This window comes from Tachypleus tridentatus, chromosome 6, assembly GCF_004210375.1.
Source record: "Tachypleus tridentatus isolate NWPU-2018 chromosome 6, ASM421037v1, whole genome shotgun sequence".
NCBI classification, from domain to species: Eukaryota; Metazoa; Arthropoda; class Merostomata; order Xiphosura; family Limulidae; genus Tachypleus; species Tachypleus tridentatus.
This window is the reverse complement of record NC_134830.1, coordinates 100,535,693-100,563,414: the sequence shown is the minus strand read 5'-3', so window position 1 is coordinate 100,563,414 and position 27,722 is coordinate 100,535,693. Positions and strand designations below refer to the sequence as shown.

Below are 27,722 nucleotides of genomic sequence, written 5' to 3'. Positions count from 1 at the left end.
TGAGAACCTTCCTCTTCGTTCTCTCTGGAATTTTGATGGGGCGTCTGGAACGAGGGAGGTTAGCAGTTGATCCTGTAAGCTTAAACTTGACAATTATGCTTTGAACAGTAGATTTCTGCACATTAAGTTGTGTAGCAATACTGGAAAAAGACACACGAGACTTGTATTTTACAATAATTCAGTTTTTTAAGTCACTGGACAGTTGTTTCCTGTTCTCCATGATGACCAAGCAGATAATGACGGAGATGGCGCTAAATTGCCGGAAGTACATTTTTTGCTGGATAAATTCCAATAATTATAAACCTAGTGTCTAGTTCTGGAATGGTATAATGTAGTTTATTCGCCAAACTAAACAAAATTTTTACGGGAATATCAGTTTTTTCACACGTTCTGAAATGTACGAACACTTTTTGCTCCTCCTATTTTTGGTTATTTGTTTCTAAACAGTTTATTTATCCTTTAATTTACATACAAGTGTATGTAGATGTGTGTTAGTATAATATTTATAATATATAATACATCAATTAGCCTAATCGTGATAATTTTTAAGTTATGAGCAAAAAACTACTTGAGACGCAAGGGCATAAACACTTTCTTTCGTAACTGTAGGTCCATCTTCATTACGTTGCCATGTAAAACAATATTCAATAAAACTTTCATCATACTTTCTTTTCGTTCTTCTTTCATTACTTCTTGTCATCCTGCATTGAAGTGCTTGCATACAACAATAATGCCAATGAATTTGTATGAGGCCTAGGAAGATTTTTACTGATATCAGCCACTTATCCATTATAAGGGTGACAACTAATTATTAATGTGTCTAAAAATGTATTCTTATATCTTTGGCACTTCAAAGGTATTTTCACGCACACAGTAGCTTCTTAATGAAAGCTCGTTCAAGTATTTGGATTTCATCATCACACAGTGATATGCTAACACAAGACCAGTGTTACCATAACAAAGTCAGAAATAAAGATTTGTGGAAAAAGGCTAGGCCACTAGAATAATGTATTTTTCTAAAGGAAAAAGAGTAACTTAATATTTTTACTTTTTTTTTTTAACAGAAAATTTAAACCAAATAACAAAATATTAAACCAGATCCAACTTATGTCTAAATATCAAAGGAAGTGAGAGAAAATGAAAAATGACATAATGGAGCATATGACATCATAGAGCTCATTGGTACCAAGTTTGTCTAATTAAATTACAATGAATCTAAACTAGCTTAACAATTACTGATTATAATTGTCATAAATATAATATATATCATATAAATATGATTTGAAATTGAAACAACTAATACTGCATCCAATTGCAACACAATGTTTCACATTTGGACAAGTTTCAGCTATGATGTCTGTTTCATTTTGTTTCATTTCATTCAAGACTTAGCTGCTAATCCAGATCTGGCATTTAAAAGACAGTTGGCATCACTGTTCTGGGTTGACCAATGTTACATACAAAAATAACTAGGCTATCTTGCATCTCTAATAGCACGTGATCTTAAGATGGTTACAGCAGTGCCACTGTCAAAGTTAATTGAGATTGTATTAACAATTTCACCATGAGAACTTCCCCTAAGCTAACTAAAATCATCTGACGTTAAGTAGAATAATATATTAAAAGGGCCAATACATGATAAATGTGTTATATTAAAAATATATTTTACTTTCTACTTTTTTTGTACAGCATATTCCGATTCAATTTTATAGTTTTAGGAAAAAATATTAACATTTTAAAATTTCTTCACAGAACCCCAGATAACTATGGCAGAGCCCAAGGGCTCTGCAGAGCATAGTTTCAAAAACCATGGTGTAAATAAAATTATAAGCAGGTCAAATGATGTGATTGCTAGTCTAAGGTTAATGTGTAAGGAAGAAGATGTTTGTTTGTTTTTGAATTTCACGCGCAAAGCTACTCGAGGGCTATCTGCACTAGCTGTCCCTAATTCAGCTGTGTAAGACTAGAGAGAAGGCAGCTAGTCATCACCACCCACTGTCAACTCTTGGGCTACTCTTCTACCAACAAATAAGTGGGATTGTCTGTCACATTATAATGTCCCCATGGCTGAAAGGGGCGAGCGTGTTTGGTGCGAGAGGGATCTGAACCCACGACCTTCAGACTACAAGTCGAGCACCTTAACCACCTGGCCATGCTGAGCATGGAAGAAGAGATTGGCTGATTTAATTGGTGAGAATAGTTTAGTGTGAATATGGAGCTTTTTTAGAATGAAAGGTTTTTACACTTGAACTGTATAGGAACTGGTTTCTTTGCAAGGGTTATTACCTTAACTGTAAGTTTCAACTAGGATTGGACAGTAGAGAGTCAGAATAATAATAATAATAATAGAAAAGATGTAAAGAAAGTCAGTGTGGTAACAAACTACAATGGTAATTTTAATGGCAGGCTATTAATGCAATACTAGAATTGAAATGGATGACCTCAGAGCAATAGAATTAGTTGGGGATACTGATCAAGACTCAAACTTTTTTAATTAAATTCTTACCTTACAGACAGAAAAAAGGGTGGCTACAAGTAAAAATCCAGATTGGCTCACAAAGGGTATAAAGGATAAAATTAAATAAAGCATTATGAATATAAAAATTGTGTACAGGTTGCAGTTCTAGAAGAATTGGAGGATAAGAGAAAATCAAAATAATTGATCAAACAAAGTATAAGAAAAATCATAAATATATGAAAAATGGTAGGCTGAAAATGTAAAACTTAATAGTAAGGATTTCTTTAAATACATTAAAGATAAGCAAATTTGAATGGAAATAGGGCCTTTGAGAGTTGACACTGGATAGCTAATATCAGGGGATTATGGGATGATTGGGTTATTAAAATTATACTTTTTCTTCAATGTCTATTAATGAATATTAAAGCAATATTCCTTGTCCGAAACAGTTGCAAGAAGGACAGAAAAGTTAAAGATAATGACATTAATTCTGAGCTTATGAAGAAAAACATTAGGATGATTAAAGAAACATGTAGATCCTTGGCCAGGTAATATCTACCCAAGGATTTTGAAAAACATTAAGGACTGAATGTGTGATCACTTTCTACTATTTTCTCTAATTTCTTGAATAGTGAACAGGTAAAAAATAAAAAGGGAAGTGATAATTTATTTTGAAAAAGACACAAGAATAACTCATGGCATATTTATATATATCAAATACATCCAATATATCACAACTTGATACCAAGACTAAAAATGAAAAGAATAACCCCACTAACTACACTAATGACTTGTATCTATCTGTAAATATCGGAATAATGTGGCTAAAAAGGAGGTTGTATCACAAGGGACGGAATGAAAAATAGTTTGTAGTGGTGAAAAAAGTTTTGAAAGTCTAATAAAAAATACTTTGAAAAGTTATTTAACAAAATTTAAAATATTGTTTGATGGTTACCATTGTCTCACTTCAAGAAAATCTTGCCTTGCTAATCTTTTAGCATTCTTTAAAGAGGTTATTGCTTATGTAGATGAAGGTATTGGAGTGGATTTTCAGAAAGCATTTGATAAGATACAACATAAAAGGCTTGTTAAAAGATTTATCTCCAAGTATAGAGGATAGGTTCGTTCATTGGATAGAAATACTGGCTATGGTTTGAAATAAAACAGAGACCAAACAGCCACTCTTTGAATAGCATTTCTGTTATTAATATAGATTTATTAAAATCTCTAATTCAAATAAAAATTTGGTTATGTGTATGTGATAGGGAGTTATTTAAAAAATAAGCATCCGTTTCAAATGCATTTTATTTCTTAAAAAAACAAACTAAAACTGAAACAAAGTAAACTTACCACTGAAATACTGAAAGCCAGAAGAAGCACATTGTAATTAAGGTGAGAGCCAACAAACAGGAAAAGAAACAAATATATAAAGCTATGAACTTCAGGGAAGGAAAATGATAATCTCCATTACAAATATATGTATCCAAGCAGAACCTGACTAGATTCAAGAGCCAGAAATACAGTATAAAGGGTAGGATTTTTCATAAAACAAATGTTGAGATAAATGCATGCATAAAGTCTTACAGAACAAGAAATCTATGTTCTTTTTTTATTTTATACTTGTATTTATGAATATACTGGAATATTACTATTACTGAATGAGGATTGCTTTCTTTCCAAACTAGAAGTCATAATAACTTCTTTCAGATCACTTCCTTCAATAGCAAATACAGAGTATACAAATCTAATGTTCCTTGAAAGTTAATATCATATTCACACTGAGAAACTAATATGATTCATGTCATTTTCATTTATACAAAAAGGAGGTTGTATCCTTGATATATCACCTAAACAATCATTGGTGCACGTAGCTGTCCATGATATGTAATAACATTAAAAAAGTTAACTACTTAAATACATATAGAAAAACTACACATACACACACACACACAGAATAACTGATTAATTCCAAAAAAAAATTTATTAAAAAAAAACACATGAAAAACTCATGGTATGTTTATATACATCCAATATATCACAACTTGATACCAAGACTAAAAATGAAAAGAATAACCACACTGATGAATAAGTAAGAATAAGTGAAAAAGTATCTCAAAAGGTATATTTGTGTCACAAAATTGCATGAGAAGAAAGTGTGTACAATCACTAGATGATGTATCCTACTATTTGTTTATAATAGTAATCAGAATATATTTTATAAACATGTACTTTAGATTTTAAAAAATAAAATAAAAATCAGTACACTGTGTATTTAAAATAAATATTTTACACTGCATTAAAATTGTTTACATAAATAATAATTGTATTATACATTAGAGAGATAGTTACATACCAAAATCAGGATCTCAAATTAACAAAAACTGTATAGGATTAACAAAACTTATTTAAAATATAGAGTAAAAAATATACTTGCTTGAGCTAAGAACATCACCACATCATCCAAACTTTGGTTATGATCTGAGGGTTTCAACCGAAAAACTTGAATCAAGGAGTGGTAATGATGATATTGTTGAAGAAACTAAAATAAATATGAAAAACACTTCTGTCATTCTTGTTCTCTCACTTTTTATGTTCAGTTATTCATGCAGCATCAATAACGATACATTTTTATTTACTGCATGATTTAATTGTTTAATCAATCACCCCCAAGCATTGATTATACCACTCAGTGCCACAAAAACTAATACCTGTGTTGACATTATGATTAATATCCCAAAAACAAATCAGCAAATTACAAGTTTCTGATTATACTTGCCTCAGATTATTCCAATAATCAACTAATCAAAATTACAATTGACACAAAACAATCTACTTATCAAAATAATCTAATTATTAATATTTTCAATTATTCAACTATCTTAATAACTGAAATATTACCATTATATTCGTTCCTTGTGAAACAAAATTACAAAATAAGTTCTGTATTCTGCCCACTGCATGTATTAAAATTCAACTTTAACATTGTAAGTTTTTTACTTTTAAGTTTATCCAACTGTAGGACAGTATGACATGGGAATTCAAGTAGTTTCGATTTGGTTTGTTTTGAATTTTGTGCAAAGCTACACAAGGGCTATCTGTGCTAGCTGTCCCTAATTTAGCAGTGTAAAACTACAGGGAAGACAGCTAGTCATCACAACCCACTGCCAACTCTTGAGCTACTTTTTTACCAATGAATAGTTGGACAGACCGTCACTTTATAACACCCACACAGCTGAAAGGGCGAGCATGTTTGGTGTGACAGGGAGTTTAAGATTCAATTCCCACTGCCAGCAAATGTGCTCACATTTTGTTGTGTGAAATCTACTAAGCCTGACTGCCCTTGATATTAATTTAGAACTGCTGACATGAAATAAGGCAATTAGTTGGTAAAACTGACCAACAACTCTTGCACTACTTTAGTGTTGTGTGTGTATAAGTTTATTATTTCTTTAAAATTGTGTTTACTTATAATATATAATTATACAAATTTATTCTTTAAAATTTTAAGTAGGAACAGGTTTGGGCTCCCAACACTTTTTTTTTCTGAAATTTATACAGAAGTATCAGAGGGTCCTTGCACTTCAAAACAGAAGCATTACATGACAGTATCTCAGAATGGGTATTAAAACTTTTATTGATAAACACAGAACAATATTTCAACCTTTCAAGGTCATTTTCAGGTTAACAAAAACACCTTGTTCTCTGCTTATCAATAAAAGTTTTAATACCCATACCAGATGTTCCAAGATACATTTTTTTATTTCAAGTGGGTTTCTTGTCATCAATAATTACATGACAGTGATTTTATATGATTAAGCTATTAATTATCTAAAAGTTTTTTTTTGTTTTTTCTGAAATCAACAGTAATTCAGTTACCTGAGCCAGTAACTGATTACTTCTTAGTTAATACAATAATATGAACACCAATATGAACTGCCATGGTTCAACTTCCTATCTTGTTCCTCTCCCCTCACACTCTAATAACATATCTTGACTTTGGAGGTTTGTTTTCATTCATTGGAATCATTTACTGTTTAAAGCATCTGTAGCTCTTACAGACTTTAACAAAACTGAAATTGAATTTTCATTGCTTAGAAGTAAGATTTGTCATGGAAAAAATCTTTTTACTGTTAACATCCAAACGAGTAAAAATGTGAATGATATGACTAAGAAATTTAATTTTAAAATTTAAAAAACTGGCATCCTGTTTATAAATGAAACTATAATTTTTTCTAAATATGAAATATAATTATAAATAATTATACTATTTTTAATTACAAAAATTTGAGAGATTAATTTTAAATGAATTTATTTTTTAATTAGTATGAGACACATATTGCATATATATGGATTAGCAATTACAGGATTGTTGGCTTTGTTGTAAGATCATATACGATGTCGTTTCAGTGTTTGTGTAAAGGTTGACCAATAAATTTTAATTAAATTTCACCCATTGCCTATATTGTTAATATGCATCTTCATGAACATTGATAAATTCCATAATAAACAAGACTAAAAATTGTGAAGAGAAACAAACAAGCACCCCCAAGGCCAAACCCAAAAGGACAGTCATTGATTGAATGAGCAACAACCCTGACATCAGAAAGTGGAAAAAAAAAATATTGGGAAGCTGGAACAGGAAAGGGTGGCATGGATTGAGCAGACCTATAGATTGGAAAATAAAGGTGCAGTTGAAAAACAAGACAATGAAGACTGATGCCAGGGTGCCTTAGCCTAAGTCTCCAGGAAAGCTGGAACACCCCTCAAAGACTTCAAGGTGAATAAAAGGAGCCAGATATGGGTCATGAAAATAAAAGTGAGACATGCAAACATTAATTACAAGAGCATACCTACCCAAAAAATCTCAACAGCAGAGGAACCAAGTGAGAAGGGACAGACTTAAATATTTAGTTGTGTTAATTCAATTGTAACAGGCTCATATTTGATATGGCCTTGTAACTATGGTAGTATACACACTAACTCTAAAAATACTTTATGTATCTTCATAAAACTTGGAAAGCTTTTAGTAAACATTATTAGTCTTCTGTAGATAGAAAATCAGAATTTTAAATTCTTTTTATCAAAATTGTCTGTAATTATATGGAGTCAGAATTTTGACTGCTTCAAGTGCAAAATGATTTTCATACTAAGATTAAAGTTACTTTTCTTCTTTTAAAAACTTAAAGTTCACTTGCATAATCCACAAAACCTCCTAAATAAATATCAAACTTTTTCTTTTCTAGAAAAAAATTTTACTTTTGAGACTCTACCTCTATTTTGAGTCAGTTGATTTCACTGACCTTGTAACCACAATAAAAAATTGGGAAATAATTCTAAATCACCCTTTTTCTTCCCGGAATGACTGCAAATGGTAACACAACACCACAATTATTTATTCTAACAGTTTAAAGCTTGTAACAATGTACATACAGTTATACTTAATTCTACTTTTTTATTGCATTTTGAACCATGTCTAACTAATAATCGTGCCATACATGCTGTAAATCAATGAACAAACATACAAATCCTGTCACCATATCAAATTATGTGATAAACATCTCATGAATATTTTTCTTTTCTTTATCTTACTTAATCTACCTTTAGCCTACTAAATTACGAACTTGTACACTGTAGTTACTTTTCTAACAATAAATAGAACATAAATAACATACTGGTAATACAGATTAAAATGCCTGAGAAAACCACTAGGGGCATTCTAAACTATCCATTGGTTATTTACTTGTCATATATTGAAGTAAATGTATATAAGGGATTGTTCCCAGAAATAGAAAGAGGTCAATGAGGCCACTATGCTTGTTTCAGGACATAAGCCATATCTCAGCAAAATAAAAATATACGAGGTTCATATTTTATATTCTTGCTTGTCAGTATTGGTAATTTGATATCCTAATTTGTACAAAACTATAGACTTAGTATTTTGACATAGCAAACATTTTAAACAGTGCTGCATTCAACATACAATGTGAATCACTAAAATCTATATTTAGGTGCATTCTTTTAGTACTTACTTTTAAATTAAAAAATTAACTTATATACAATATTAAAGTATAAATTATAATCTACAATTTGATTCCAAACTTATTAACATAAATTCATAGAATAGTAGTTTACTAAAAGTTTGAATGCAAGTCAGTAAACATGAAGACATGGCTTTTTCCCATGACCCTTCGTGAAAAAGTTAAATAATTTACATTTCTCAGAGGTGTGGTGAACAAATTAGAAAAGAGGGAAAAACCAGACAGTACATGCCACAGTTCTAATGCCAGAGCAGTAATGCTTTTGATAAGGTTCCCTATGCCAATGTACTTAAGAGGCCTTATGTACATAGAATATCTTCAGAAGTGTTAAACTGGATACAAGAATTATTATATAATCACCAATAGCTATTCCCTCTAATCTTACTCTGCTAAATAAAGGATGGTTAGCACACATAGCCCTGGTGTAGCTTTGCACAAAATTCAGAAACAAGCACCAACATGTCTGTACAAATGGTAAAGCATCTAAGTGGATTTCTGTTAAAAGTGGGGACAAGCTCCACTTTATTATTTACATTGATGGCATTGATGAAAACATTCTTAGTACACTTAAAAATTTATAGATGATACCAAAGTATACAAGACTATCACTATAGATAATTCAGCTTGTCCACAAAATCTTTGAAACATGCAAAACTGGTCAATTAAGTGACATGTGATTTTTAGTCCTGAAAAGCATGTTTGTTTACATTTGTAGTTAAATTATGAACATTATTGTTTTCCAGGTAATAGTCTATATTAATCTGTTAATGAAGAAAAAAGACCTAACAGTGATTATTCACATATCCCTTAATGTCAACAAACATTGGTGTGAACACAGTATTTGTTTGTTTGTTTTGGATTTTGTCAAAGTTACACGAGAGCCGAGAGCCGTCTGCGCTTTGAACACCGTAAATCAGGTTTTAGATAGGATCATGGGAACTATTTAAAATAAGAAATGTAATATAACACTCAAGTTATGCAAATCACTTAATAGACTTTATCTAAATATGGCATCCACTTCTTCAAAAGAATGTAGATCTCCTTAAAAACGTTCAGAGATTATCCAAGATGGTAACACTAACAGGTTACATACTCTTTCTTACGAAAGAAGGTTACAAAAATTGCACCACACTACACTAAAAACTCACTCAAAAGAGTGGTTTAATTGTGGTCTTTAAAAATATTAAAGATCTTGAAGGATTAAATTCTGAATATTTTTTAATAATTCTGTAACTACAGGCCACCAGTATAAAATAAATTAGAGTTCTTCAGATTGAATTTCAAGAAGCTTGTTTTTTCCGTCACAGAGCAGTGGATAATTTTCAATGTGAAGCATTTTCTGCGAGAAGTGTAAATCCATTTATATGCCACCTCTAATGACATTTACGACACACGCAGTTTATGAAGTTAAATGAGCCCGCATACAGTAGGATATTTGCTACGTCGCCCTCCAACACTCCTCGCCACGTGAATAGGATGGAGGACACTCAGAATAACACTAGTACTAATCGTTTATCCTTGATTGGTAATATTTTCTTACTTACTTCATCCTTGTAAGACGCTGGATCTCGTTTTATCAAGTTTTGCAGCTGTGGAAGGTTGTTTGGCAACTGATTATTGAGTCTCTTCTTCATGTTGGTACTAACAGTAATGACACCAGTTGTAGTCGCGCTCGTAGTACTACTAACTTTTATAATACATACACCAAGGGTTATTTACAATGTCTTAAGGCTTAACTTATAATATGACCCAAAAGTACGTAGTACAAATTTAAACTAAAAGTAAGTTACGGAAACTACATTCATATCTACTGAATGTTAAACTTTAATTTAAAAAACACAACAAACCGAAATTTTAATCAAGTATCACAGTCTTTTATAATTCCTCATTTGAAAATAACACGTGCAACAGTATTGAAAACACCAAATCCAGTCTCGAACCCAATGCATTCTTCATTGTTGAAGATGTATTCAGAAAATTTCAAAATGAATTAATAAATATTAGAAGATAAATATCAAGGAAACATCCAAATTACAAAAATATCTGAATAAGATTCTATCTAAAAACATTTTTTCTTGGACACAATCCTGTATATCGTCAAAATATAAAACACTATTAAACTTGATATGTTAATAAGAAATAAATATTTCTTGCAAAATATACATTTTCACGCATGTACGCAGGGTAGGAAGCTTTGGCTGAATCCCTATTTTTGTTATGCAAAACAGTTATATCTATATAGTTATACATCAGCTTCTTATGATACTTGCTCCCCAGTGACATAACGATATGTCTGTGGACTCACAACTCTCGGATCCGGGTTTCAAAAGCCGTGGTGAGCAGAGCTAGTGCATTGTGTTGCTTTGTGCATAACTTCAAACAAACTTATGGTTGTTAATGTTTTCCTCACAGGTTACATTATTCTGATAAAGTATTAACATTTTTGGTTTGTAATAGTCATGCATCCCAGACCACAGTAGTATTAGCACGCTTTGTATGTTGATTGTGCATCACAGAGTATGTGTTGTCTTTTTATCTCACAAATTCTGCGTATGGGACTGATTAAGACAATAATAATGCAAAAGGACCTCATACGAAATTATTTTTTCAATAAGACTGAAGTATATTGAATAACTTCGTTTATGGCTGTACACAGTGGTTTACTGAGGGATTGCAGGGAACATCTGTTTACAAATTAACAACCAATTCACCTAGAATTTAGTTATCCCCATAAAAATAGCACCATTAAAAATGTTTTTGTTATGCTTGACATCAAATACAAGTATATAATCAGAAATATCACGCCGAGGGAAATCCTCTGGTTTTCATGTTACAATGATGAAAATACACTGATATATCACAGTTGATGCGAAATTTAGCAATTTTGTAAGCATGTGACAATTTGAGTCCGTATTTTTCAAACTGTTGACGGGTTTTTAGCTCCCCAAAGAATTATATCGCAGATTTATTCTCTCTAAAATAATATCGATCAGGAAAATTATGGTGCATTTCTATATTCATGTAAATTATAACATGCAACATATTGTTATACAAAACAGATCTTAATTAATTTTTCCCCGCTGGTACAGCGGTAAGTATACGGATTTACAACGCTAAAATCAGGGGTTCGGTTTCCCTCGGTAGACCCAGCAGATGGCCAATGTGGCTTTGCTTTAAAAAACACTAACACAGACACACAGACATTTTAAAACACACGGACTAAAACAAAGGATACCTAAATTAAATAACAAGTTTAAAAAAATCAACAAGTTTCTTTTTTTTTTACTTTATATCATCCATTTTGTTAGCCAGATATTGCTGTTAACAGTTTATTTCGACATAAATGGTAAAGTTGAAAGAATATACTTCAGGTAAAGCAAATAACTCCTGCTGAAGAGAAGCACAGGCACTAAAGTGTAAGCACGTAACTAGAAAAAAAAATAGTTCAATTGTTTTCTGAACCACGTGTTTATCACAAAATTATGTAGAGAGATGAAATGAAAAACAAACAATTTTAATAAAGATAGTGGAAAATATATTCTGTGACTGCTTACCACAGATGAAATAAAAACTGGGGTTGGTCAATATGTCTGACCACGTTACCTCTTTGCACTCGTTTAAAGTCTTTGTAGATTTAATACCTCTAACTTTCAATGTAGTGTGTAATCTTTACAAAATTTGGCAGTATTTCACATAATATTATAATTTTGTAACACAAAAAAATCATATATTTTTAGTCAAGTATTTCTAATGAAATTAGTTTCGTATAGTCCATGTGAAAAGTAATTTTCATGCTAAATTTTAAGATACTTTTCCTTATCTCAAAAATCCTTAACTTTCTTTGTGTAATCCCTATAACCTCCTAAATACATTTCAAACGTTCTTGTTTTGTTTCTTTCAGTGAAACACGGTAGTGTATATGTTATTTTCTCTAATTCAAAATGGCAATTGTAAATCTGACCGACCACGTAACCACCAAAAATATCGAAATAAATCTAAAAAACCCTTTTTATCTTTCTATAATGACTTCATATTGTAATATAAAACAACATTCCTTTATCCTAATTACGTCAAAGTTTGTAACAGTATACAACTGTTTACAATTAAATTTCATTGCCCTTTGAACAGTGACTAACTTACTGTTCGCGTGCTTATAAGTTGTGAATCATTTGGGAAACCTGTAGCTCACGTTATGTTATCAAATTACATTACCCACGAGTAGGGGCGTAGATTTTTACACCCAATGGGGGAGGATGGTTTTTGCAACCACTCATATGGACTGTTCAATTTGCAAATTGGTAATCTCTGATTACATGAACCTGAAAGCTGTAAACATGCAGTCACAGAGTAATCTTTTGCCACGATACTTCAAGGTTTCCATGTAGTTTATATAAGATAGGTGTTGTGAACAGTTTTCGAAATGTTAATAGAATAAAGACAAATGTGTCACAAATTAACTGCCACGTGAATTTATTCCTGCACACTACACAGTATAAAAGATGGCCATTATACTTGACAAGATTACTAATAACTTTCATTGCATGAATTACGTTTTCAAATATTAATAAAATTAGTAATTACCCTTGATAAGTTTATATCTACTGAAAAACTGTTCACGTTGTTTGATAAAAATAATTAAAATGTCTTTGTGAACTCTTGAGAATTACACATCAATACAATGTAGCACATAACTATTCATACCTTTCATTGAAGTAAGATTAATTTAGTCCTCTAGTCTACATGATCCCAAACGTAGACCTCCTTTGTGATGATCTGTTTATGAATTCTTTCATAAACTCTTCTATATTTATCTTGTCGACCTCATCTTCGTGAGTGTGACAAACTGCCACATGGTTGAGGAGGCACTGAGACATATTTGACCTTAACCACGTCTTCAACTTTCTTAATGCAGAAAAGCTGCGTTCACATTCGCAGCTGGATACTGGACAAACAAGCAAAATTTTCATGAGAAGAAACATTTCACAAAACATCTACCGGCTTGTTTTATGCATTTTACAGTAAGCATTCTTCGCACCTTTCAGAGATACTGCTTTTGTTGTTCTTTTGAACATGGGCAACTGAAACTCGAGCCGTTGTGCAGAGATTTCTGGATAGAAGTTTATAACCGAGTTGTCAATCTTGCCAGATGTGATCATGTTCTCAAGTGCCAAATATTGCCTCAAGCCATTGTTGTCTGAATTGAATCTAGTGGTCAGATATTCTATGACTGTGTCCACAAATTCAAAATATTGGCTTCTGTAGTAATCTCTAGCTGTTGCAGAATGGTGCGCTGAGCCATCACCTGTGATCCTTCTGGGGGTCGGCGAATGCGTGGTAGTTCAATAGGCACCAGATCTAAGGAAGTTACCTTTTTCTCAGCTTCATCAAATATCTTGTTGTAATATTCCTCTGTTCGCAATACCCGCAATTGCTCAACTGTCATTGCAGATACTTCAATCATGTCAGACACTGTCGCTGATTTTGCTTGGAATGCACGGTTTAGTTTCTCTAATGCAGCTAATGGATGCTGAGCCATTAAAAGTTTTAAAACTGTCTTTCCTTTGTCAAATCTGTCCAACTGACCTCGTGTTTTCACTGCTACATCTGATATTTCATTTGCTAATTCAGACAAAGAATCAACAATGTCACTGTAGTGATCATTAGCACGTGTAATTGCAGTTAGGTGGCACAAACAGCGTGTTAGACACAGTGGGCGTATGTATTTAACTGGACCATTGTTGCTGTCTGACGATACAATATTTTCAAAGATTGTCTTGTATTTGCCTGACCTATGAATCAAGACACCAATTCATGTACCCACTGGATAGAATCTTGAGCACATTCACAAGCTTCAACTGCATGTTGCATTATTAAATTAGCCTTATGTGCTCAGCAGTAAAAAAACAAAGCTGACGGTTGCTTCTTTCTTATTTTTGCCTGGCATCCACTGTACGCACCACTCATGTTAGCGGCTCCACCACAAGTTTGTGCTCTTAATCCTGACAGTGGTAAATTGAGTCTAGTCAGTACATCGAGTACAGTCGAGGATATTGTTTCACCAGCTGTATTGGAAACACTGTACAAACTAAGAAATGTCTCACGGACGTCAAGGTTCTCATCTACGTATCGTATACATATTGCTTCCTGTTCGGCACTTGTAACATCTTGAGTGCCATCAACCATTAATGCAAATATTTTACTTTGCTGCACTTCGTGTACTATGTTCCTCAGTATTTGATGGCTGAACATCTCCATTATTTCATTGTGAGCCTGGGGTGATGTGAATGTGGTTTTCTTTGACAAGTAGGCCGTCAACTCAGGATCTTCCTTTTCCAAGATCTTCGTTAACTGCAGGAAGTTTCCCTCCGTATCACTATGTCCACGTAATGCTAAGCCTTGACGCAGTAAGAAACGTTAACTTCTGAATATTTTGGCTAAACTTCTTTTGCATTCTTCTTGCTGCCTCTTCTTTCCATCATGTGGCTGGACAGTCACTGGAGATACATCAAGTGAACCTTCTGGAGATATGGCGAATCTGTGCTGAGAGAAGGATTGGTGTTCGTTGAATTTCTGTTTTGCCTTTTTCCAGTTACAAAAACTGTTGGATATGAAGATGAATTCCACTGGCATCTCCAATTTCTCTGTAAAAAGGGCCCAAATTCCCGCCTTGGCACAATGAAAGCATATGACTTTTTGAGTCTGATTGTCGAAGTGCATTCATGGGAACTCATCAAACTATTTGCCCTGGAAGTTGATATTTTGAGATTCTGCTTTCTGTCGTGGTGTCAGTTGTGCATCTGGATGATATGGCTCTCCACACTGTATCTGTGGAGTGTCAGATTTTTCATTACTGCACAAACTTGTTTCACAACTATCTGGTGGTTCATGATGTGCAATAGTTGCACAAGCATTTTCAGACTCGTCCTCTGATGAACATGGTATTTCCTCTGTTTGGCAAGTTTCTGTTTCTTTCTTTAAGGTTGTTGGATTATCTGCATCTGCATTGTCACTTGTAGTACCAGTAACTGGCTTGCAGAACTGTCTAATATCGGAAAGTTTCAGACGCTTGCTTGTCATAATTGGAATCTGTTTCCCAGATGACTCAAAAGGCTAAAATACAGTCTTTATTGAAAAATTCTAACGTACAACGAACGGAGATAGAACGGAATGGAAGTAGGACTGAACTGTACAATGTATCTAAGTCGAACGCGCGAACCTCACCGTTACTACCGAGCCGACTCACCGCCTGGGCATCGCTGGGACAATAATGTGTGTTAGTTACAACACAAATAATTGCAAGTTTCTCAAGAAATACTTAAACAATAAGAAATATATTATATTCCTGTTAAAGCTCATCAAAAGGCAAACACGTTGTGATATAATGTCTTTCAGCACGTCTACAAATAAAAACACCTAATCAAAAACTAGCAATACAATTCGAGTAGAGGCTTCAGGCCGTTGAAATGGCTCCTTTTGTGTTCTAATTATACAAGAAAATACAATATTTTTACTATCTATGATAAGAGAACATATTGTTCTTTTACCATAAAGCACCAGCACTTTATTAGAGGGCGGTGATAGTCTGAAATTTCATGGATTAATGAGGGCCACAAACACACGTCTAGTGAGCCCTTCTGTAAAATCGAGGCTCAGACTAAAGGGAGCGGATGGAGGTAATTTAGGGCGCGTCAAGACCCGAGCGGTCCGAATCTGTCGTTAACTGTACACTAAATGTACACAATGGTCAGCGGTTTCGGCAGCTAAGGAGAGTAAAGCGTTTGACAATAAAACCGGCTAGACATGAATAAGAACAAATGGCGCAGGAAAACCGCACAATATACACACAAGATTGATGCAGCTACAAGCTACAAATGGCCTGTCAGATTTAGATCACAGGAGTTTACGCTTGGGAGTAATATTTTCGAAATTCATGCTCTGTTCAATCTGTTGTGAAGAAAATTTTACTTAATCTTACACTATGTACAAGACGTAAGTTGATTCTGTGATAGTGCTTGCAAGCCTTGCATGGATACTAAGGCCTACTGACTAATACTTACGAACTATCGTTTAGATCGAAGAGCTTAGAAGCACGCTTAGAAGTACGATTAACAACCATGGTTTGTTTCTTCATTAACGTTTCCTACATGTTACTATTACTTTTAGACAATTTTAGTCCCAAGTTCACAAATAGCATTTTAGCTTTCAACAATATCCTTCACTATGATGGCTCAATGGTAAGCCATAGGGCTTATAACTCTAAATATCAGGTCTTGATAACCACGTTTGTCAGTGCACAGATAGCCCATTGTGTTGCTTTGTGCTTTACAACAAATAAAAAAGATTCAACTGAAACTTATTCTTTACGAGTATCACAACTAATATGCAAATTGTCTTACTTTTAGCATAACTTCATAACTAATCGATCTCGCAACTGAATATATGTAATAAACAATGATCTGAATATTTGACTAATTCTTCAGTCACTGAACAACACGGAAGTGACTCAATCCTTCACTGATTCCTTTCTTTATAATGTAACTTTGTTCCCGAATATTTTATAAAATCTCTTAATCATTAATTTTTACGGACATTAAAATATGTTATGTATTACAATTTATCGTGGATGAGTTTCCAACTCATTATGTAATGTAATAATTTCGAATAGTCTCAACCTGAGTTAAATGATAATTTAAATTTAGAAGTTGAATAAAAGTTGATTCATATTCAGTTTATGACACTTGCCAACAAGATCGATACACAGTTTTTTAATACAAATATATTTTAATAAATAAACAATTATACAATTTACAATGATAGTTATTGCATACAGTGATTTATGTACAAAAGTTTTACAAACTTACAAACAAAATTCAGTCTACTATCTGCTCTGAAACTTACTTGATATTTTATTGTGAAATCACGATGAGCAAACTAAATTCGAGTTAATGTACATATATTTCTCTTAACAGGAAGCTACCTACCCTTGTATTCTTCTTTCTTTGCTGATCACACGCCGAGTTTTCCACCACGAACTTATATAAAGTTTTTGTAAAAATATTAATGTTTGATGAGAATCTGCTAACTTAAATGGTTTGTAATGTTCGAAATTTATAAACATTTTTGATCAAATATTTGAAATTTACCGATTGATAAGAGTTAATTACAGTTATATTTTTAGGGATTTATAGTGCAAGAACTGTAGCAAACTAATAGTATATAATGGCTCTTGGAACATCGCATTGTTTACCTTTATAGCTGTGAAGAGAGTTTCTAGAAATATCAGCCTGCAAAACGATATAAGCGACACACTGGTGTTTACATATTCGCATATACCGTTAACTTATACACTCGGAAATCTTTTATAATTATAGTGAATAGGTGGGAATTTTGAAAACCAGATTTAATAGTATAAGTTATGTACATTTTTAAATATGAATTTAACTTAGGCAAACCTAGGTTTTAAAATAAATACCTGATAGTAAATCCATCACAAACATTTTGAGTCTATTTTTGCAAAATTTATAAATACAGCATATTAATCATATCAATAGCATAAATGTTTTGGTTATTTTTATTTAAAACGGAAATAAACTTCTACTTACCGACTTATGAAAATGCATAAACGATAATAAAAGTTTTGCGGTGTTTACTTCATATACATTTCTTGAGTTCCATTTCAAATAATAATAAAAAAAACACACACACGAAAATGCTGGGCCTGGCATGGCCTAGCGCGTTAAGGCATTCGCTTCGTAATCTGAGGGTCGCGGGTTCGCGCCCGAGTCGCGCCTGAGTCGCGCCAAACATGCTCGCCCTCCCAGCCGTGGGGGCGTTATAATGTGACGGTCAATCCCACTATTCGTTAGTAAAAGAGTAGCCCAAGAGTTGGCGGTGGGTGGTGATGACTAGCTGCCTTCCCTCTAGTCTTACACTGCTAAATTAGTGACGGCTAGCACAGATAGCCCTCGAGTAGCTTTGTGCGAAATTCCAAAACAAACAAACGAAAATGCTACAAAACATATTTGCATTTAAATTTAACACGTATGTTTACAAGAAAACATTGTATTTTGGAAGGTGGCGCTGTTAGATGAATTATTTGGCGCAATGTTGTTTTCAATATCATATTGTGTGGTATATTAATTTTTGCCGTAAACTTTTATTTTCATGCGGTGGTAGAAGTAAAGATTGTATTAAAAAAGTATCTTTTGAAGAGAACGCTAAATTATTCAACTGTCACGTCAATTTTTTAGCGAATATAGTGTAGTGTTATCAGTATTAGGGTTGATAAGTTGTTAAAATGTCGTACATCGAAAAAATGTCTATTATGGGTATTCGTAGTTTTGGACCATGTGACAAAGATAAACAAGTAATCAATTTTTTCATTCCACTAACTTTAATATTAGGACCAAATGGATCAGGAAAAACCACAGTTATTGAATGTTTAAAATACGTTACAACAGGAGATATGCCTCCAAACTGTGGGAGGGGTGGATCATTTGTTCATGATCCAAAAGTGGCTCATGAACAGGAAGTAAAAGGTCAGATCAAGTTACAGTTTCAAGATGTGCTTGGAAAACAAGCAGTGTTAACGAGATCCATTGTAGCTACTCAAAAGCAAAAGAGAATTGAAACACGAACATTAGAAGGTGTGATAAGCCGTCAAGCTCCTAATGGAGAGAAAATAAGTATAAGTTCCAAGTGTGCACAGATTGATAAAGAAATGATTTCTAATTTAGGAGTGTCCAAAGCTGTTCTAAATAATGTAATATTCTGTCACCAAGAAGAATCCAATTGGCCTTTAAGTGAAGGAAAAGCACTGAAACAAAAGTTTGATGAAATATTTGCTGCAACTCGATACATTAAAGCACTGGATAATATTAAAAAGATACGTGTAGAAAAACTGAACAATGTAAAAAATTATCAAACAGAGCTGAAGTTTCTAAAGCAGAATAAAGATAAAGCTGTTGAAATAAAGGACGATTTAGGAAAGGCACAAACCCGTTTGTCTTCATGCAAGGATAGAGTGAATGAAGTTGAAGACAAGTTGCAACCAATCTATGATAAGCTTGACCGAATAGCAAAACGAGAAAAAGATATAAATAAGCTACAAACTGAAATGAATAGCAGTAAGGAGATACTGAAACACTTAGAAAACAACTATAATGATCTCCATGAAAGTATTAAAACTATTTTTCATGGAACAGTTGATGAACTTCAACAAGAACTTAAAGACTATCAAACTATTTTAGAAAAAAAACAGGCTTCTTTTATGAAACAAAAAAGAAAATTGCAGGAATGTGAGCAAGAATGTGGATTAATTACTAAAAATAAGTCTTCACTTCTAGTGGACATTGGCAGGTTAACACAAGAACAGCAGCAACATCATGAAAAAATTGCTGAAAGAGATTTTCTTGTGATGTCTTTGAGTAGACAGTTTGGTGAGGGTATTTCTGAAAGTGGAAGCTCACTACAAGAAGAATATGTTCAGAAGGTGGTTCAGTGTTTGCAGCAAAGGCTGGAAATTGTAGGACAAGATTTAAGAAGATCCAAAATTAAGTTTGCTAGGGATGAGAAAGACATTCAGAAAAGAATGGAAATTGTGAGAGAGAGAAAAATTAAGTTAGACCAAAAAAATTCTTTTGATTGTGACCAATTAAGTAAAAATCATGAGGAACTTGCAGAAATTAAAAGAGAAGTTAATCGTATTGCTACTTCAGCAAACAAATTAATGGTCTTAGAACAAGATCAGGCACAAATGGAAGAAAATTTGAAAGAAGTGGAGGCATCTGTAGATATAAATAGCATGAGATCAAAAATTGCAGTAAAACAGAAACAACTAAGTGTTTGGGAAACTCAGATTTCTAACTTAAATGTAGAAATGGACCAAATGCAATTAGAGAGTAAAGTTCGAGCTGAGATTGACATTCTTCAAAAAGAAAAAAGGGTGAAGGAGGAAAATTTGAGGAGATTGAAAAGTCGACATGAAGATACAATAACTCATTTACTTGGTAAAGTTGAACTTGAAAATTTACGAAATACTTTAGAAGACTACTTAAATAGTATATCCAGAGAAGTTCAAGACATCAATAAAGAGTTAAATATTAAAAAGTCAAACCTGTCAGCGTTAGAAACTTCCAAAATATTTTGTGTGGAACAACTGCATCACAAAGAAGAAGAATTAAAGTATCACCAAGAACGTATTAATCAAGTCTCTGGCAAAGAAAGTTTTGATGAGACATTAGAATTTCTTCAGAGCAGTATAAAGTCATTACATGATGAAAAGGGTTCTCTTGTTGGGAGTCAGTATATATATAACAAATATGCAGAGAAATTACAACGTGAAAATCCATGTTGTCCTCTTTGTCAGCGTCATTTTGAGGAGGAACAAGAATCAAAGGATCTTCTCCGAGATGTGCAAAGAAAGTTGCAGATAATTCCCTCACAGTTGGATATTAAACAGAGGATCTTAACTGAACAACAAGAAAGACTTGATAAAATGTTGGAGCTACGTCCTGTTAGAGAAGCTATGATTGAACTATCTGAAAAAAAAATTCCCAACATTAAAGTAAAGATCAGTCAGTTGAACAAAGAAATTGAGTCATTGTCAAAAGATATTACAGAAATGGAAGAAAGTTTAGATGCTAAGCAGATGGATCGTGAAACTGCTGCATCAGTTCAGCCTGACATTATTATTCTTGACCAAAGCAATGTAGAACTTCAGAGAACTGAAAGAAAAGTCAAAGCCTTGAAATGTAAACTTTGTGTAGAGGATACCAGTCGTAGTGTTCAACAAGTTAGTGATGAAAGAAACCATTTACAGAAAGAGAGTGAATCTGTGAGATGCTTTCTTGACATGCAGCAAAAAGAGATTCATGAACACCAAGAGAGAATACAGAATTTAAGGGAACAGATCCACCAGGTACGTACTAAAAAATTTCAGATATCTGGTGACCTTCAAAAGCATTCTACCTTAGAGGAACAAGCAAATAAGTTGATGACAGAAAACTCCAAGCTGGATCAGAATATTTATAAATATAAGGAAGAGGTCAGAGAATTAGACAAACAAATTGAAAACTTAAAAGCTGAATCCAAACAATTAACTGAATCTAAAGAAAATGAATTTCAAATTCAAGAAGAAAGATTTAGAACTATAACTAAAGAAAAATCGTCACTGGATGAATTAAATGGTGAGATTACCAGATTTGTCAATTCTGGAAAGTTAACGGAACTTAAAGATAAACAAACAAAATTACAAGAGTTGGAAGAGAAGCTGAATATAGAGTTATATAAGTTCAAAACCCTAAACAATGATATTCAAAATTTAAATGAAGAACTTTCCTCTCAAAATATGAAGAAACGGGAACTTCAAGACAACGTCAAACTTAGAGAAATTGAAGATAATATGTCTAGTAAAAAAAGAAAAATAGAAGAAATTGAAGAAAAGTTGGGTACTATTGATGCCACTAGTTTGTACAGAGAAAAGCAAAGACTTGTTGAAGAAGAAAGAAACTTGACAGGAGAACGTCGGCAAGCTGAAGGTCGAAAACAAGAGTTGGAAGACTACGTACGCAAGAAGCAGAAAGAGCTGGAAGAAGAAATGTATGGAAATGCTGAGAAGCTATACCAAACCACATTAATACAGCTAAGAACTACAGAATTAGCAAGCGATGATTTAAACAAGTATTACATAGCCCTGGATAAAGCAGTTATGCACTACCATAACATGAAAATGGATGAGATAAATAAGATTATTCGAGAACTTTGGATTAAGACTTACCGAGGAAATGACATCGACTACATAGAGGTACGGTCAGAGGAAGAAGAAGGTGGGGCTAGTCTAGATAAGCAAAAAAGAACTTATAATTACAGAGTTGTGATGGTGAAAGGAGATGCATCATTGGACATGAGAGGACGATGCAGTGCGGGACAGAAGGTGTTAGCTTCACTGATTATTCGTTTGGCTTTAGCTGAGACATTCTGCTTGAACTGTGGTATTTTAGCTTTAGATGAACCTACTACCAACCTTGATCGAGATAATATTGAAAGTTTGGCTCATGCTTTAGTTGAAATTGTTAACTTTCGTTCTCAACAAAAAAATTTCCAGCTGATTATTATTACTCATGATGAAGACTTTATTGAATTACTTGGACGATCAGATGCAGTTGAGTATTTCTATAAGGTCAGCAAGAATCGCGAAGGCAAGTCACAGCTGAGTAAATGTGTATTTGGAGAAGTCACTCGATGAAGCAAGCTGTCACAATAGCTTTCCTAATATAAAACAGATGGTTTTATTTTTGACACATTTAGCACAATCTTATTTTCTTCATTTAGCAGTTGTGCCCAACATTCTATAGCTTATTAAATTACGTCTTTGTTTGTTTTATGCAAAACTATTGTATCCTTTAAGAGTAAGTTATTAATTTTATTAACAACTAAATACCATTAATGCTATTAAAGCATAGACATTTTGTTTGAACATATTGATATGATTTATTTAGTGAATAGTTGTTAAAATATATTTTGCAGCATAAGGAAACAAAATTCATGCTTTTTTTTAATGTGGTATTTCATCACGTGTACTTAAATAAAGGCTGGCTCACATTCTGTGAAGTAACTGAAGTTGATCCATGCCTTCTTGTACTTCTCTAGAGTTGTTGACCAGTATTGTGTATGTCAATGTTGAAATTTGCAGCACAAGTTTTAGTCAAAATTATGTACATTGCTGTTAGAATAAAGTTGATATTCTGTGAAATGCACTGGTGTTGGCAGTAAACAAATAGCTTAGACTTGTAAATGTATTAGTTTTTTTCATTCATTTTGTGTTGGTATCAGTAGTTTAGTGTATTTTCAATTTTTTTAACATTTAAAAGAAAATTCAATTTCTGCAGTATTGCTTGCTGTTTTGCAAATCATACTTTGAAACTAAATGTACAAACTCTGGTTTTCAGAGTCTTAATTTATATTTAATTTATGTATAAAGTCATTACAAAGTGTTTGGAAGAATATATGCCATTAAATTACTCAAAAGAACTTGAATACACAGTGAAAGATTTGAAAGAAAGATGCAACTAATATTTTGATACTATTACCTGCTGCATATAGTATATTAATGTGGGGATTTTAAGTTTGTAAGATGTAAGTATAAGTGTGTTGTGTGTAGATTGTATAAGAATTTCACTTATTTTCTATGTTTATATTGCATTCTGTGTTTATAAATTGATAAAGTTCTTAAGGAGTAGAACTTAATAGCACTATCTGGTTATTTATAACTTGTGAGCTCCATACCACATGCTGTTATAGCAAAGATGTGAATGAAATTGCAAAATAATTATAATCATTATGAGTTACAATGAAATGCAAGATTTTTGGCTTTGTAAGAAAGGTAAATAGGAAAAGATTAGTATTTGAAATTGACTAATTCTTGGAGCATGTATTTATAGTTTAAAGTGTAAAGTGGGCCCAAATCATCAAAACCTATTCATAAAATTCTTCATGAGAGTCTACCATTTAAACATTCTGCATAAACTTGTGTAAAATATTCTACCAAATGAATGTTAAACATAGGATGGTAATAGTTGCAGTAAGGGTAGAAATCTTTTACAACACTGGTTTATATTAAAAGTGCAATCAAAGAACTTGACATTTAAGGAGGCTTGTGGTCCGTCAAGGATATCCCTTCCACTTCTTACAAAAAAAAAACAATCCACCCTGATCATTTAAATATTTATTGAGCCTCCCCTAAATTTGCTGCATCCATTACATCTGAAGAAAATCTGTTCCTAACTATGAAAGTAAAATTGTGTATGCTGAAGATGACTCTTACATTACCAGACTTAATATTTATGCCCTTTTGCCCCATTATTTTCATCTTTAAATATAAAAAAAAATAAAGTACCAATATCGATTCCCATAGAAATTTTAACCTGTCATCCTATAATAATTTCTCTTTCCCATGTCTCATTCTAGTTGCCCTATTTTGAACCCTTTTTGAACAATTCAGTTTTGTTCTTATAGTAAGGAGCTCAAAATTAACACAGTACTTAAAATGAAGACTAAGTAGTAACATATAGAATGAAATGGTAACCTCTGTAGACTTCTATTCAGCATTTCTCTAAATACAACCCAAAATTCAATTTGCTGTACCACTAGTTACAACACTAATTTTTGTGAGAAAGGCATTAACTAAACCTAAAATATAATTCATGCACAAACTACTTAGCAATTTTTTTGTGAAATATATGAACCTAGAAATGTTTGTTTTATGCACTGTTCTAGGTGACTTTTACTAAGCTTTTCCAATGAGTCCTTGCATGTGAGGTGGCTGATGTATGATCTTCTATATACATTATTGCCTGAAATACAAACTGGAGCATTTAGTATGCTTTATGATGTTTATTTTCATCTTTGGAATGGTAAACGACTTTTATACAGGAATATACTATATTTTACAGATTCTAAAAACCGCTTTTCTCCCTGGACAGAAACTCTGGAGAAGGATGTTAAACTTCACTTTGTGCCTTAATGCATGTTACATTTTTTGAGGTGAACTTGAGAGGACACAGCATAATATTAAGAGGCTTACTTAGCTTGATATTACTTAAGATTTGTGGTATTTCTTTTCAGGTCTTATCTATTGTAGGTGAAACTAATAAAAATTCTATAGATAGAGAAATCACATTCACTGATAGACACAATATCGACTTTATTAGTGAAAGATAAAGTCACATTGACACTTTAAGTCAGTTTTCAATGAAAGGCACCTGACATGAGTTTGTAATAAAACTACCAGGGTAAACCTTTGAGTTTTCACATTGATCAACTATTGTCCTTAACAACTACTTGAGATACTGAGATGTAATTCTCTTGTGATGTACGGGTAACTGGGTTGCACTGTTAAACTTGGTACTGATGTTAAAACTTCAGATCGGTATACTGGAAGATGAATTAATCTTCTGGGGCTATTCTTTGGGAGTTAGTGCTGCTCATTCTGATTGCATTTTTGGACTGTGACCTCCTCTCCCCCTCCACACACACAATTTTATGGGAGAAGGAGGATTTTTGAGATGCTATCTTGAGTGATCTGGGGCCTCAGATTTGCTCTTTAAACTTTCGTAGTAAGTACATGAAAGTAAAATTTTTCTGATTAATAAAGACATAATTCTTGTATCATAATCATTTTTTTTGGTAAGCTTTGGTTGTTTATACAAGTAAATATTTTATGAAATTATTATAAAATGTTGTAGACAGTTTTTTCTGTATTAATTAGAGTTCCGTGAAATAAAACTTTTGCAGGCAGAAATTCTTTCTGATTGAATATATGACAAGAAATATGAATTACATGAAAAGTAAGATTCACATATTGATTATGCACCTAAAATCTACTCGAGTAAAGAGTAGTCATAAACTGTTTTAAATTTATGTTAGTGTTTTTTAAGGAAGCTTTCAATTTAGGGTAGAAATGGTGACTAGATTTTTCCCATACAATTTATCACTTGTGAAACCATTATGAGTAAAGTAAAATGGCATATAAAGTATTACATAACATAGCTTAATGGAAGCATCTTTATAGGGTTGGATTTAATTGTTAAACAATGTAAAAAGCTTTCACCTTAGAATTTGAATGTTAAGCAAGAGGAATTTACCATAGTATCTATGGGCAGTATGATATGTTACATGATTTTCAAGATGTTATAACATTTGTGATACTAATAATTTCTTTTTATTGAAATTACAAGAAAATATTTTAAAATTTTGTACTGAATTTTATTGAGGCTTTTAATGTATGTTACAAAAATTTACTTGAATGGTTGTTAATAAGAGTTTAAGTTGATTGCAATGAAATTTGTAAGGTGACAAAATTGCTGATGATGCTAATTTTAGTTTTAAGAGAGAAAAATTGTAACTATTTTCTTTCCATCCAACTTTTCCTGATGGAACCGAGAAGGGGAAAATAAAATTTTCATCCAATAATGTAGTGTGGCAGAAGCATCCTGATAGGGTAGGTAATAAACAAAACAAAAATTACATTTTCACCTTGCAACTAGTTGTATGCTTTATAACTTGGTACATTTGCATGGCAAGGTTGGTCCTAGCAAATGATCCACTATCTGTAAAATGGTTTGTTTAGAAAAGTGTGAAATTGTAACTTGGATTTTATGTAATTTATTTTTAACTGTTAATGAACATTGAAGTCACTAACTGAACAAGGGTAGGGGTAATAATGAGTTCAGAATTAGTTTTTGTTTTAATTATTTGAACGGAAAATATATTTAAACATTTTAATGTATTCACATTGGAGGGAGACATTTTGAAAGTTGTTTCAGGTCTTATTTAGACAAGGGTGTGGGTGTTATTTTTATCTTGGGTGTAGCTGGTCAATTTATTCCGTAAAATTGATTATTTTTGAGGAGTGATTATGTCAATTAGTGTAATGCATAGTTATCGATTAATCAAATATAAAATTAAAGTGATTAATCCAAATTTATGTTTCAATTTATTGCAGATTTTAATTGTTCCAACAACAGATTAATAGCAATTCCATTTCATCAGTTGTCATGAAAAAAATTGAAATTAGTGATTCCAGTTGTTACTGTTTTCAATTATTTCAACAGTCCAGTAATTGAAATTGTAAGTTAATTATCAAGAAAATAATTAACTAATCTAAAATTAGGATTTTAGATATATCAATATAGGCTATTTCTGTTGTGCTGAGTTACAGCTTTGTAAGTTCCTGTTTTGGGCTTAATGTTTGTTCAGCTGAGGTGATTCGTGATGGAGGGGCTTGTTATTTGAAAGTTTTTGGTTTGATTTTCATTGCCAGTAAGTTTACTTGCTCCCATTTTTGTTATGGCAAAGCTGTTAAGGCTATTTGCCACTGTTGCTGAGTTTGAACTTCTAACCAGAGGAAAGACAATTGGTTGGCAGCACACACTGCCAACTTTTTTTGTGTGTGAACTCTCATACTTAGGGACAAAAACTTCTACTTGATTTGATTATTAGAGGAAAGGCATTTTACTGGCATCACCCATCATCAAATTTCTGTTTGTTTGTTGTTTGAATTTTGCACAAAACTACATGACTACTGCGCTAGTCGTTTCTAATTTTGCAGTATGAGACTAGAGGGAAGGCAGCTAGTCATCACCCACTGCCAAGTTTTGGGCTACTCTTTTACCAACAAATAGTGGGACTAACTGTCACATTATAATGTCTCCACAGCTGAAAGGGTA

General features: G+C 32.7%; 2 protein-coding genes across 2 annotated transcripts in view; one reads left to right on the top strand and one right to left on the bottom strand.

Moving 5' to 3' along the window:
* Mys45A (SDA1 domain containing protein Mys45A) overlaps positions 1-10,462 on the bottom strand; it is a 66,979-nt gene extending 56,517 nt beyond the window's left edge. The window contains exons 1-2 of the mRNA XM_076506607.1: positions 10,041-10,462; positions 4,893-4,997 (exon numbers count right to left, since the gene is read on the bottom strand). Coding sequence (XP_076362722.1) covers positions 4,893-4,997; positions 10,041-10,130 — 195 coding nt within the window. The 5' untranslated portion in view covers positions 10,131-10,462. The remainder of the gene's footprint in view (positions 1-4,892; positions 4,998-10,040) is intronic.
* An 8,097-nt stretch (positions 10,463-18,559) lies between these two features.
* Positions 18,560-26,907, top strand: rad50 (DNA repair protein rad50). Its single transcript, XM_076506606.1, has one exon. It carries the CDS (start codon positions 18,794-18,796, stop codon positions 22,739-22,741), a length of 3,948 nt encoding a protein of 1,315 aa, XP_076362721.1. The 5' UTR covers positions 18,560-18,793; the 3' UTR covers positions 22,742-26,907.
* Positions 26,908-27,722: the final 815 nt, after the last annotated feature.